This window comes from Neoarius graeffei, chromosome 13 (genome assembly GCF_027579695.1).
Source record: "Neoarius graeffei isolate fNeoGra1 chromosome 13, fNeoGra1.pri, whole genome shotgun sequence".
NCBI lineage: Eukaryota > Metazoa > Chordata > Actinopteri > Siluriformes > Ariidae > Neoarius > Neoarius graeffei.
Window position 1 is genome coordinate 49,792,646 of NC_083581.1, and position 15,306 is coordinate 49,807,951.

At 41.2% G+C, this 15,306-nt stretch overlaps 1 protein-coding gene across 5 annotated transcripts in view; it reads right to left on the reverse strand.

The window, feature by feature from the left end:
- Positions 1-15,306, reverse strand: part of foxp1a (forkhead box P1a) — a 128,566-nt gene that overhangs the window by 11,395 nt on the left and 101,865 nt on the right. For all 5 annotated transcript variants that reach the window (XM_060937961.1, XM_060937962.1, XM_060937959.1 and 2 more), the window contains 8 exons: positions 12,619-12,717; positions 11,066-11,153; positions 10,564-10,647; positions 9,439-9,646; positions 9,133-9,209; positions 4,561-4,662; positions 4,298-4,419; positions 909-975 (listed from right to left, as the gene is read on the reverse strand). In XM_060937961.1, coding sequence (XP_060793944.1) covers positions 909-975; positions 4,298-4,419; positions 4,561-4,662; positions 9,133-9,209; positions 9,439-9,646; positions 10,564-10,647; positions 11,066-11,153; positions 12,619-12,717 — 847 coding nt within the window. The remainder of the gene's footprint in view (positions 1-908; positions 976-4,297; positions 4,420-4,560; positions 4,663-9,132; positions 9,210-9,438; positions 9,647-10,563; positions 10,648-11,065; positions 11,154-12,618; positions 12,718-15,306) is intronic.

Here is a 15,306-nt window from a genome sequence, read left to right on the forward strand (position 1 = left end):
TATAAGAAGAACAAAAAATTCAAGAGCATTTAAAAAGAGTGTCCATTCTTTAACTTGGTGAGAAACTCATGACGGGAGTGATATCATGGTAGGAACGACAGTAATCCGATTTATTCTTGACATTAAGGCTGCGTCACTACTCAGCTGAGAACTTGTTCAGCTAAACAATTCACAGGAGGTTTTGGTGAGTTTCTCTATCAGCTGCACCGATCAGCCTCGGAGGGGAGAAGCCTCCAGATTTTACCCTGTGGGTCACTAACATGCCATGATATTACAGCAGAGCAACCATTTACCCCCCTCATCCAGAGCTTATGGCTAGTTAGCATTAGGAGATTAGATCATTCTGTATGCAATGCACTGTTTACGATACTAGAGAATGAGCACGGTTATAATGGCAGGTTGGTGATGGGTACTTTCATTAAGACGTTTTGCTATTCTATTTGGCACTCAGTTAATGTGACAGTCACGTTTATGTGCACAATAAATTTTTTTTTTATTCTCATAATACTAATAATACTGAGCACTCCTGAGTCGAACACTTCAGCTGCATCCCAAACTATATAACACGACTGAATAGTATATCACAACACCATTAGTGTCACTACTGTTTAGGCACATTTCTTTGTATGCGGGTTGGGACGCAGCCCTCAGTTCTACCTGAATGAAGCTTGCGACAACATTTTCTCTATACGAGAGAGAGAGAGCAAGCAAAATTCCAAAACCTTACATGCTGGCACTTTAAAGAAATCTGTGAACATCTTTCCATCATGAATTCTCAATGATGAAGCAGTAATGAAAGCAATAAGCTTGTAGTTGTCAAAACTTGTCAAAAAATAAAACTGAGTTAAATTAAATAAAAAGAAATGCTTGAACACAGAAATAACAAAACATCCGAACATTTTACTTACTTGGAGAGCAGACAGAGCAGAGCTCTGGCCAAGACTTGACTGGATGTTCTTCACCAAAGAGGGTGAGCTACAGAAACAAAAGAATGGGTGTACATTAGGAATGAAAAAAATGACACGAATTATGCAAACAAAATTTTTAAGCCTCTGCCACCGAGTGGTGTGTTCGGGTTGTCCATTTGACCATCCGAGATGATCATTAAATCAATATTTCCAAGAATGAGTGGGTGAATGTTTATTGGCTTGATATGGAATTTCCACTGTAACCAGCAGATTATCTGTTTAGATTTTAGGAGTTCATCTAAACAGGGACACAAATAACAGCAAGGTGAAATATCTGACAGTCTGTCTTCAATAGCTTCCATCCTGTTTAAAGTATATTTCAGGGGCATTTTTGGCATATAAAATTAATAAAAAGAAGGACTAGGGATGGCGAAAACTAAAAAAAAATCTTGACCGACCACCGAGCCTCATTAGCCGGTTAAAGTCGGTTAACCTATGAGTTTAAAATTCTAGAATTGGAATTATTACAATCTATTCTAAATCTAACCGCGAGCATCCGCACATTCAGTCCCATTCGCTGCCCTCCACTCACATTACATTTAGTCAAACGCGGCACTGACGTCGAGGGGTTTGTTTTGGAGCGGAGGACAAATGGCTCCAGCTTAGAGATGTCGTGAGAAGCGTGAAATCCCCCCTCGACCCCTCCTCCTTGTCCTTCTCCACCCGGGTCTGTGTCTGCGGCCATGTCAGCAAGGGGCACGCACTTTTAAGTTGCAACTTGGCATTAAAAATATCAGTGTGAACATGTTCTCAATAAATTGCCGTCATTTTCTTATGGCCCTTTTCCACTACCCTTTTTCAGCTCACTTCAGCCCGACACGGCTCGCGTTTCGACTACCTCAGAGCAGCACGACTCAGCTCGCTTCAGCCCTGCTTAGCACCCAAAACTCGCACGGTTTTGGAGTGGGGCTGAAGCGAGCCAAACCGAGCTGAGTGGGGCTAGGGGCGTGAGGAGACACTCCCCTGTGCACTGATTGGTGAGGAGGAGTGTCCTCACATGCCCACACACGTCCCACGAGCACGCTGGGATCTGTAAACACCGTAAACCTGGAAGAAGAATAATTACAAATTACGAGAATTTCTGAAGCCTTATGCGCCTCGCCTCATCTATACGCTCTTGCCAGTATCTGTTGGTGTTGTCGGTGACAACAAGCCACAGCACCAAGACCAGCAACACTAACGACTCCATGTTTATTGTTTACTATCCGGGTCGTGAGACTACCGCTTCAAAGGTCACTGATGTCACTGTTTGCGCCGCCTAATGACATCACGTGACGTCCACCCACTTTCGCTAACTCCACCCAGTGTGTCCACCCACTTCCAGCCAGCACGGTTCAGCGCGGTTGTAGTCGAAATGCAACTCCAACAGCCCCACTCAGCTCGACTCACCCCGACTCAGCACGGCACGGCTCAGCCCAACTCAGCCGCGTTGGTAGTGGAAAAGCGGCATAAGCGGCAAGCTTTAGCTCAGTCACTACAGGTGCTTGCATTGAGTAGCCTATTGAAAACAATCCTATCATACACTTGTCCCATCTTAACTTTTCATTGAAGATAGGACGTTTTAGCGATACGGCCCCCCTGGTGTTTACAGTTAACTGCAGTAGGCTGTGTTGATATTGCATACTGCTACGGACTAGGCACTTTTCTTCGAAGTGAGCCACAGAGACCTCATACTGCAGTTGTTTTCCAGCTACTGATATTACGGTTACATGGCTGCTAATGCCATCAAGGCGATGTATACTAACATGCGCCAGGGTCGTCACGACAGATGGCGAGTCCGATGAATTTGAGATCATCCAAGGTGTACTCCAGGGTGACACATTGGCACCATTCCTATTTGTCATCATTCTGGACTACGCCCTTCGCAAAGCCATCACCGGGAGAGAGGCGGAACTTGGTCTCACATTAACTCCGCGCAGGTCGCGCAGGCACCCGGCAAAGGTGCTTGCAGATCTCGACTATGCCGACGACATTGTTCTACTATCTAACGATGTCTTACAGGCTCAGAGACTGCTGACGCTCGTGGAGGAGGAATGTCGCCAGATCGGACTCACTGTCAATGAGCAGAAGACCAAAGTGATGTCTTTCAATGTCCCCACAACTCCTCTAGTGACGACAAACGGCAGCCCGTTGGAGGAAGTAGCCGACTTCAAATACCTAGGCTCCTGGGTCAGCTCCACGAGTCGTGATATGAAGGTGCGCAAGGCACTCACTTGGAGAGCCCTAAACGATATGAAGGCTGTCTGGAAATCAAGCATGCCACAAGATCTCAAGATCAAACTCTTCCGCGCCACCGTGGAACCCATACTTCTATATGGAAGCGAGTGCTGGGCACTGAATACATCCCTTCAGAAGTCGCTGGACGGCTCATACACCCACATGTTGCGAGTTGTATTGAACGTCAACTGGCAGGACCATATCTCCAACAAAGTCCTATATGGCGACCTGCCCAAGATCACAGACAAGGTTGCCTGGCGTAGGCTTGGCCTTGCAGGCCACTGTTTCCGCCACAGCGATCTGCCAGCAAGCCATCTAGTTTTGTGGGAGCCAACCCACGGCTCTCGTCGGCCTGGACGCCCAGTAACAACATTCTTGGACACTTTGAAGGGGGACGCAGGGGCGGCCGACATTGCCAAGCTAGCCAACTGTATGCTGGATCGTGAGAATTGGACAGCTAGGTGTGCAGCTCGGCTGAGGCCGCCCTGATGATGATGATGGCTGCTAATTGTGCACAGCCATTGGGAATGGGATAGCTGGAGCTGAGCTGATTAGCCACTAAGCTAATATAGCAACTGTCTGATGCTAAGTAACATCAGTGAGTAACCAGGTTTTAGTTCAGATCTTGTGTATTATTATTACGTTGACATTAATATTCACCAGACTAATCAACCATCGACTTCATTCATGCGCCGTGTTCTTGTTTCTTCGATAGTCAAGAATTTCCTTGATGTTACGTACCTGGTTAACATCGTAGTAAAATGTAATCCAACACTGAGACTTTTCTTTCGCCGAGTGGCAGCTGTCTTCAACTGGGGCGGGAGGGCGGGACATGACTGAATGGGTGTTTCTGATTTGTCAGCTGTCATCCTTACACCGCATGGCATGCCCCAAGCGTTTACAACACAGAATTCCAGGTTCTCCGCTCCAAAATCGGCAGCTTCAAAACGATCGATTTTTTTTTTAACCCGACAACCAAAAAAAAAAAATTAACCGGTTGACGTTGATTCGGTCAACCATCGGTCAAACGGTCATCGGTTAACATCCCTAAGAAGGACTAGGCTTGTTGGTGGCAGAGGCATCCCTGTCCAGAAAAGAATGGTTCCACTCACCCAGTGATTTTCTGAGGTCTTCTTTTCTGAAACTCCAGTTCATCCACAGTCCAAACAGCTCCTTTCACATTCTCCACTCTGACGAAGCACTTGTGGAGGCTGAGGTTATGCCGTACTGCATTCTACAAGCCAAAGAGATGAAAGCATTAAAATTTCAGTATGTTGCACGTTGTTAGGCTGATCTCATTAAACGCAATGGTGATCAAACACTAAAGCAACGACAGAGTATTGAAACATGAATGTAGCCTGTAGCAAAACTTTACCTTCCATGTTGCTGCATTGCGTCTGAAATATGCAAAGGTTCGCGTGAACCAGTTGTAGATTTCATTTAGTGTTAGCTGCTTTTCTGGGGACTCAAAAATCGCCTGTAAAAAGATAAATGCATCATAATCTATCCACTGATGGTTACACTGTTTAAATTAGTATAGTCATGTACACAATTTACAAACCAGATCTCAGTGAACAATATGCAATAATATGAGGCCCCACTTTACAGTGGATATAAAATGTCTACACCCCTCCGTTAAAACAGCAGGTTTTTGTGAAGGGAAAAAAAAATGAAACCAAGATCAATCAGGTCAGAACTTTTCTCACCCACAATGTATAATTACAACATATAAAATTACATTGTATATTTTTTATTTTTGGATGTGCCTGTGTTCAGAATGAACCAATCACATTTAAAAATAATCATCATACATCTGTCATCAATGAAATTATTCTGATTAAGCCTAAATAAAGATCAGCTGTTTCTATAGGATTTTCTTGACATCTTTTTGGTTTCATCTGACTGGTGAAGCCATGGTCCACAAACAGTTTACAAAGTCTGTATGGTATCTCACTTGGTGCAAGATACAGACCAGGAGAGGGGTTTAAAGGAATTTTCAAAACATTAGATGCACCACGGAACACTGTAAAGGCTGTCAACAACTGGAGAAAACGGAGCACCACGGTGACATTACCGAGAACAGTACATCCATCTAAAATTTACAAAAGGGCAAGACAAAATCTTACCAAAGAGGCTGCCAAGAGACCACCAGCAACATTAAAAGAACTGCAGGAATATCTGACAAGTAGTAATCACTTGCTGCGCATGAAAACAATCTCTCGTCTTCTTCATGTCTGGGCTACGGTGGCTAGATGGAAGCCCTTCTCACAAAAAACATCCAAGCCCAGCTAAATCACCCTAAACCACGTGGCAAAATGTGTTATGGTCTGAAGAGAACAATTCCAAACAGGTATAATCATTCCAGAATTACAAAAGATATGGTGGTGGCAGCATCATGTTTTACAACTGCTTTTCTTCAGCCAGAATTGGTGTTTTTATCAAGATTAAGGGAATTAAGAATAGCTATAAATATACCAGTCAATTTTAGTGCAAAACATTCAGACATTTGCTAGTAAACTGAAGATAAAGAAGAATATCACCTTTTAGCACAATGATGACCAAAACCATACATCCAAATCAACAAAGGACCGGCTTAACCAAAAGAAGACCAATGTTTTAGCATGGCCTAGCCATAGCCCAGACCCAAGCCCAAACATAAATCTGTGGGGTGACTTGAAGCAAGCTGTGCACAAGAGATGCTTTCACAATTTGACAGATGTAGAATGTTTTTGGAACAAAGAGTGGGAAAATATTACGAAGTCAAGATGTGCCATGCTGATGGACTCTTACCCAAAAGGACTCAGTGGTGTAATCAAATCAAAAGGTGCATCAACAAAAAGTATTAGGTTAGGGTTGTGCATACTTAAGGCCAATTTATGCTGACAACCCAGTCCTCGCAGACGGCGTCGCAGATAGCGTCTGCGTAGCCCGCCCCACCTTCGCAGACACTCTGCGCGCACCTCCCAAAAATTGTGACCACCGCAGAAGCCTCGCAGACAGCGTTGCAGACAAGAGGGCTCCGATTGGTCCACTCTACATCCGCTGTACACGCACTTCCGCTTCCTTACTTTCCCGGTTTGTTTTGTTTTCACGACCGCCATTTTTAAAAACACGAGCGAAGATGGAGCAGCATGAAGAGCGGTTGATTGAGGAAGTACGTACATCTATACGACTCCAGTTCTAGTCATTATTAAAAAAAAAAAGTTCTAGTCATTATAAGTAACCGGAGGATAAACACTCCACTAACCACACCCACCGACTTTGCGCCCCCTTGCGTTGTGCCGGTGAATAACATCGTGCACGCCTATTACTCCCCGCTCAACGATAAATTACAACTGTCTGCGAAAAGCTATCTGCGAAAGCCTTGTCGCAAGAGCATGCAGAGGCCTTTATACAACTAAGTCCCCCCCCCCCCCCCCCCCAAAAAAAAAGTTTCTGATCGGTTTTCACTTTATTTGTATACTTTGAAATTTCACAGCAAAGATGAGAAAAGTTCTGACATGATTTATTCCAAGTTTTACTTCTTTACTTCGCAAAAACCTGCCATTTTAGGGGTACATAGACTTTTTATACCCACAGTGTATTATCTGTCTGATAGCTACATAAACTGTACAAGCAACTATAAATGTATCCAGCCACCATGACTGGATTGTTACAACAGGATTAAAGTTGGTTTAAAAAGGAGGTTTATGGGTAAGTGTAGCATGTCACTGCGCACGGACAGGATAACAAGCACACCTCCAAACTCCTGGCAGTACATCTTGTGTCTCTGCAGTGCTATGCATCAAACATGCTTCAGGCAAATGCTGATTGATTAAGTATGAAAGTATTGAGCCTTGAAGTCCAAAAGCAAACAAAAGTATTTCCTGGTTTTTCTGCCCTGAAATACATTCCTGTGTCTTGGATGCATTTTAGCTAAAGGCACCCCACTACTCATCGGATTGTTTACATGAATACAACCCCAAATGATGCATCCCATTTCAGTGACACGAAAGAATGTGTTCATCTGGGATTAATTGTTCAATCTGGCTGCGAGCTTGGCATGCAGCGCTATAATTCGCATAAAGCACCTGAAAAGGGCTTTATTAAGAAATAAGATTTAAACACTTGCAGTAAGATAAAAAACATGGTCCAGCTGCAGCTCCACTCATCATCATGGGCATGAACCACATGCTTACACAATTATACCACAGCTTCATTTGCTAAAATATGGATTTGCAGGGATTCAGCAATCTCATAGTGTCTTAGTTGGCCAAACTAAAGCTTTGGACATTGGATCATATAATAATTTAATTCAGATTAACAGCCAAGTAAGTTCTGAAAGTTCAATAACATTCTCATTTAATAGACAATAGCCACACTTGTCCCATGTGGTCAACTTTAATATCTAATTGTGTCTGTTATTTAGAACCTGGAAGCAAGTAGTAGGAGTCCTCTCCGTATTGCATCCAGTACATTGCTTCTTCTCTCAAATATTTCCATAGTGAATTGCAAAATATTTATTCAGATTTTTTTTTTAATTTTATGCCCCCTTGTAGGCATGTAATGATTCACCCAATTCACAATTCGCTTTGATTTAAGATACTGGGCTCATGATTCGATTTTCCCACAACATTTTTTGGGGAAAAAATGTAAATGAAGAAAATGTTATTACCAAAAAAAAAAAAAGCTACATTTATTTTCCTATTCTTTATCAAATTAAATATTCCTTTTGTGAAATAAAAAAACCCTTTTGTTTCATTTTATTTAAACCAACAATAATTATTTACCCACACGTGTAAAGGTTGGAAGTAAATATAATTTATCTCCTGTTAACGAAAACATTTATTTTTATTAAAAATAAAAAGTTAACAGATATTTCTTAATAAACTTTTATGAACATTTTTACTATCTCCCTTTGTTCTCTTTCTTTAGCTTTCAGCAGTCTGTAAAAAGAGAGCTCCAATTTCCTGTTGAATCTGTTTGTAGAGCCAGTCACACAACATCTCATTCCCATTTCAGATCTGTTTTTTTGTGCGTCTTCACGGCATTACAACTTATTTCCACCTCAGGTGAAGTTACCTGCATTCACACTGTTGTTCATTATTGCGCCCTCTGCTGTCTAAAACCACAGAATTACAGCGAGGAAAACTTACACAGCCTGATGATGATGATGATAATAATAATAATAATCATGATTCATTTTTTTTATTTCACTGATTAGAAACATCGTAAATTTTTATCATGATTCATCAATACATGACATATCTTTCATTGCCTACCCCAGTGGACTTGCTGACTGCACCCATTTGATTGGCCACACACGATACTCTCAAGAGTTACACAGATACACAGCAAGTAGCCTATTAAACAGGCCTAAAGAAGCACGAACATCAGTCTTGGCTCCAGTTACACAACTGAATCCTGATAGTTCTAATAGCACATCAGGTCCATCACAAATAGCTGTATTTTTCAACAAAATTATCTTTCCGATTATGACCGTCTACATACCAACTACACAGGAACTGATCACTTATTTTAGAGAGTTACTTCATGCAGAAGGTACAGGTGGATAGTTCCTGTGTAATTAGTATGAACGCACTGTCAAACTCAAATGGATATTAATTTAGATTAATCTTAATCTGATGCTATTAATATTAAGCTGATTTTCTTGAAGTTGGCATGTCGTAACACAGAGTACAGAAACTGAAGGATAAGAATGGTCAAGTGTCAAGATTCACTTATGTACTTATAGGTGTACAAGATTCACAATTTTTCTGTAATCTGTAACAGTGCAAACAGCCACAGTAGTTACATGATGGTTGCCTATATAATTTATGTTTAACTACACAATTATTAAAGACACTTAAGATAAAGTGGGACCATATAAGGACATTACAAAGAATTCCAACACAGTCTGCTACTCCACCTAGGGTAAGGCCTGCTGTGGCAAACAAATGTTCCTTACCTGCCTTATCAAAGCTGCATATGTAAACGGTGGTCTGACCTCCGTGCTCAAATAGAACTCCTTATTCTGCACAATGTCTGAGAAGCAAAAAAGAGAAGCTGACAATTTAGTCAAAAGTTATACCTCGGTTCAAAATCCTTGCAACTCATATTCCAACTAACCGAACACTAATACTGAAAGACAGTCACAGTGTTAGGTTTGGAAGATAATTTATCGTGATACCATAACCTAGAAAGAAAGAAAAAATAAATCTGGAGAAATCATGGAATTACGTGCAAGTAACTGTGGTTGCAGAGGAGAATTTACCTTGGTCCATAGCCAGGTTGCATTTGTCAGAGTAGCGTCTGCGAATGGGGCCCACGGCATGCAGGCTGCTGGGGATGATGACACTGGGAGTCTGAGGAAGTGATGTGAGTGGTGTTGATGGTGCTGTGGCACTCTGGGAAAGGCTCATGGAGGGAGTGGGCTTGGGAGCAGTGGCCTTTGCCAGTGTGAGGTTGGAAACCAAATTCACCTTCAACAACACACACATCCATTACATTTTCAGCCAAATCAAACGACTGAAAAAAAATTAAAATCCATCTCATATAAATTTAGATGACAGAAAAATCACTGAATTAAAGACAATAAGAGACTGACTGATTTCTCTTAAAGAAAGAAGACTTTTTGACTCCCAAAACACCGCAATTCATTTCTGTGAAAATTACAAAGCGAACAAATGCAGGTACCACGCACTTTACATATTTTACAGACAGATTCTGCCCAGGGGCGGCGCGGTGGTGTAGTGGTTAGCGCTGTCGCCTCACAGCAAGAAGGTCCTGGGTTCGAGCCCCGTGGCCGGCGAGGGCCTTTCTGTGTGGAGTTTACATGTTCTCCCCGTGTCCGCGTGGGTTTCCTCCGGGTGCTCCGGTTTCCCCCACAGTCCAAAGACATGCAGGTTAGGTTAACTGGCGACTCTAAATTGACCGTAGGTGTGAATGTGAGTGTGAATGGTTGTCTGTGTCTATGTGTCGGCCCTGTGATGACCTGGCGACTTGTCCAGGGTGTACCCCGCCTTTCGCCCATAGTCAGCTGGGATAGGCTCCAGCTTGCCTGCGACCCTGTAGAACAGGATAAAGCGGCTACAGATAAGGAGATGAGATGAGATTCTGCCCACTACTATTCAATATATAATTAATATATCAGCATATCATTAATTCATAATGAGCTGCAACTGTGATGCCATCCAAACATGTAACTTGCAAATTTACAATTCCTGGCAATTTCATAAGGCTGTCACTTGGTCAATAAAAGTTTCTAAACAGATTAAAGCACCCGGTCTTTACACATTTGACATAACAGCTAAATCATGCAAACCCAATAGAATGCGTCCCCAACACCTTACAAACATAAAACTATAAGCTGGTCTGTAAGGTGTGCTAGAGTACTTACGGGCTGTGGAGTTGGTTTTGGCTCAGTAGATTTGACATGGAGGTGGGCCATCATGGCCTGGAGACGTTCTTTGTCTTTTGCTAGCTGTTTGGCAAATAAACAAAGATGACACAAAGATAACTCACTTGCTCACAGGACTTTTTTACGACTTCTCAAATATTCCCCCCCCCCATGTATAAAATGCACTACTCTGAAATTTAAACACACAAAGCCTGTTTATGAGCTATAAATAACCTCTTACATAAATAAATAGATAATTAAAAAAATTTTCATTTGTTTAAAGTAAATGCAATTGACATATTAGCATACTGTAAAATTGCTCACATATCTTAAAGAAAAACAAACAAACAATGTATTTTCCTAATACTTGGATTAGATTAAAAATATTTTTATGCTGTCGAATGGCGTTTCTTCTGTAAGAACCACCACACAATATAGAATAAAAACATGGCGTTCACAGTAGATTTGAGCGACTTTACATTTAGCACACTGTTACAAGTACCTGCAGTTCAAGCTGTTGAACAACTTGCATCTGAACTCTGCACTGAGCTGTGCTCTTGTCGTCCAGTGCATGCTCACTATTTAAATGCCTGCAGGAGAAAGATGTAAATCAAGGCTCATTAAAACAAACAAGAAAAACAACGCCTTATTACAATGCCAGACAGCTGTGTATGTATTGTGTGTGTGTGTGTGTGTGTGTGTGTGTATACACACACACTTTTTTTTGTTTACAAAGCTGGGCCTTGTGACATTGCTAAAGTACTGTGATTATAACATTAAGCACTAGGGGGCAGCGTAGTCTATTTTTAATGTCACATTTATTCTGTCTGGTTCCAAGTTTCTGAGGGAAAAACTCAAAGTGCAATTTTGGCTAGAATATTTAACAGTCCTTGCTGAATATTTGATCAAAACAACACTTTAAATAAAATCTAGATCACAAATCAAGAGAACTCAAACGTAAATCACTGAAGTTTTTAAAATGAGCTTAGAACCCATATAAATACATTTACATGGGTGTAAAAACTAAGCAAATTCCAAATATAAACACTACAATCCATTTCAGTCATTTTCTGCTAAGACGACAAGCAGTTCAGAAAAAAGTTTTTCATACATAAGCACAAGAGTAAGAGTATTGTTTATTATTTTCCTTCAGCGGAAGTCTGCTGTGCTTTTATCAGTGTTTAAGAGCATACAATTCCAGAGAGAACAACAAAGAGTTCCACAAGAGAAATATTAATGTACACAGAGAGCGCTCAGGGCGAGGCCAGGATGATTAGTTTAGTGTGTTTTTAATAGCCTGACTTAGAGTGGAGCTGAAGAACAAAGGCAGTGTTGTGGCAATAAGGCAGGGCGGAGATACAGAGAGGGAGCAGGGGTCAGGGTCAGCGCAGGGGGCACGCATAAACATCCTCCTGCTGTTTGTTTTGGGAGGGATGGGCCACCATCACCATGGGTACACTGTTTATCACAGAGCAGTGCAGCTCAACCCTGAGGGGCCCCACCACTCCTCCACCACAGGGGAAGGAGGGGAAGAGTGAGGGCGTGAGAGGTGGGGGATTTTGGAAAAAGGAAAGAAAGAAAGGCAAATATTGAAATGAGCCGACAAAGAGAGGCAGGAGGAAAAAACAGAAGGAAGGGAAGAAAGAATGAAGGAAAGAAAAGACAGACAGAAACATACAGACATTCTGGTTTTCTTTGTAAAGTGCTTTAGTGGAGTATGCATGTATTTCAAAAGTTTAAACTGAGAAGGTTAATGATTTTCATACTAACTGATGATTCAAAAATATTCAACCTATACTCAGATTTCTTCAAGAGCAGTCACATTCTTAGTGATAAAAGCCAAACTGAATTCTAGGGTGTGAGTCAACTAAGCCAAACAACTGTGCTTGGTCAACTGAAAAAACAGGAAGAAAGCAAGTCTGTTATTGCCTAAACACAAATAAAACAAAACGTTCTGTTTCTACATATAGTGGATGAATACACAGTGCTCATGAGAGCAAGTGAGCAAGACATTACTAGGGATGAAGAGAGAGAAAATGGGGAAGAGAGGCTCACTTGAGGAAAGACTGGAAGTCTCCTAACACAGCCTCACAGCCAGGCCACTTACACACACCGTGGCTATAGAGTGGGTGATTGCTCTGAGCCTCCTGTGAACTGTAATACAAAACAGCATATTTAAGTCAGTTTCTGAATACCTGATGGCAGTGAGCTCACAAGTCTTATCAATGTATTAGGCTAAGAAGGAAAAGCATCAATTTTGGTTAATACAATGTAATCCCATTCTCTACCTTATCATACATCAAAAAGGATGGCTGTATTCTATTGCCTCGGTCACAACCGGCCATACGTGCTCCTACAGCTGGTCTACGTGCAAAAAACGCAAGAAACGCACAGAGGGCGCACGTGTGACATGCTGATTTTCGAGCCGTAGACCGGCCGCAGAGGTTCTTTGTCATGTCAAACTCACTCTACGGACGCCTATGTTTTTTTCAGGTTGCAAAACAAACTTACGGACAACATGCGTCTTTCTCCACGAACAAAAAAAACCGCAGCAATTTGGGAAACGCCAAAAATCGCACGGCCAAAAAATCGTACGTCCGGTTGTGACCTAGGCTTAACATCAGCATGCATCATAGCATCATTTCAAAAACTGCCACAGAAACACATGATAAATGACAAGTAATAAACTCCGCTATATATATATATATATATATATATATATATATATAAAATCAATATTAACCATTTTGTATTATTATTTATTCAATTATCAAATTATCATCTGTCTCAATGTGTACTGATAAAGTCTAAGTTATTCAGACTTTATTGAAACTCAGTAAGTTATTAAAGTCTCAATGGGTACAGGCAGGTGACCGGGGGGGTATTCACCCAGTTTTAGACTGTGCGATTACAACCGTCTTTTAACAATTACTTTTAATATTATTATTACTGTGCTCTCCATATCAGATAAGATGACAGACCTGAAATAAAAAAAAAAATGTTCTGTTTACATCATCTATCAGAACAATGTGGGGGCATACAGAAAATGAGGGCACAAACAGTAAACAAACAAACATTCTTCAAAATGAGAATCAAGGCACTAAATCAGCCGCCAGTCAGCCCGGCCTATCATGAGATCACTGATCTCAACTCGCGTCCAAAAAATTTTTTAAATTATGTGTATATATTCTATATGTCTCTGTACTGTGCTGGAGAGATGAACACCATTCTTCCTAAAGACATTCCTTCAAATGGCATTTTGATGATGATGGAGGATGCATTTTCAATAAGGATGTTTTATTTTACTATAATAAATTTGCCTCAATTAAAAGGTGTGCATTTTTCTCATAACTGTCAATGTGAAATTATACACAGGTTTTTTTTCCTCCAAAACCTTTTTGATTTGATATATTTGGCAATAATACAGTACATAAAAATGATAAACGTAACAAAATAATTCAAAATAAACATGAGTATAAAAAAAAAAACATAAAATACAAAATACTGTAGATATTTCAGGGCTTTGAACCAGAATTTTTTTCCTATTGGTTCGTTCCGAACAGAAACGGAATTTTAACGTTTCCGGTTTTGGGTTCCACCATTAAATAGACGTTCCCGAACCGGTTAGAACAAAAAAATTTCGTTCCCGGAACGGTTAATTACGTTCCCTGTCAGCTGTTTAACAAATGGCTATAAAGTTATGTCTCTGTCTCATCCAGCTTAAGCCAAATGTAGGCTAATTCTATTACAACCTTCATTAAATAAGACAAGAAATAATTCAAAACAATTATTATTTCAAATGTTGGCGATTTGGATTCTCAGTATGTCTTCCCATCTACACAAACAGAAAAAGTGCCAAAAATGAAAGAGAATTCGTTTAGTGTGTTACCAAAGGCTAGTCAGGCCCTATAGAGGGCTACCGCATGACGTCACCGCGCCGCGAGATTTTGTTAGGCGCCATATTGGAAGACCAAGTACACACATACATAAAACAAACTACACCTGAAATGTAGCCAGGGCCGGTTCTGCCCTAATCTGGACCCGGGTGCAACATCGCGCACCCCCCCCCAAAAAGTGTCTAAATCAGGACAACCATCACATAACTATAAACATTTTAGATCAACTATTTTAACTAAATGGGCTATAATAAATAAGCCTGCAGGCAGCCACGGCGGGCTGCCTCAGAAAACTAACCATTCAATGACAACTGAAAGCCTGCAGCCATGGCGGGCTGCCTTAAAAAGTAACCATTTGTCCTACCTTAAAACTCGTTTTGCATTTTCTGCCTCCTTTTTTGTATTTTTGACCCTCCGTTTATTTTCTTTCCTTTTCTGAAAACCTGATTTGTGTCCAGACATTTTGTTCTGCTACCAACGAACTAACTCGTCAGGTCTCGTCTCTCGAGCCCGTGATGATTCCCGTGGGAAGGGCAACAATTGATACATTTTTACAAACAGCCAATAGGGAGGTTGCAACGTTCAGGCTCTTCTTTGCTCAGACACTCAGTAATGCACTTGCTCACTTTATCACGTGGAGACGTGATAGCAGTCCACCCTCCCGCTCTCTCCATTCAGTCAGCGAACGTCACACAGGAAGTAAACCCCAGCGGGTCATAGAAACTTGTGCAGGAGAAGAATGACTTTTATTTGTAGGCTACATAAACTTTGAGGAACGAAATAAAAACCGGTATTAACCGGTTACCATTATTTTTAATAAGCGTTTCTGTTCCGGAACATAAAAAAA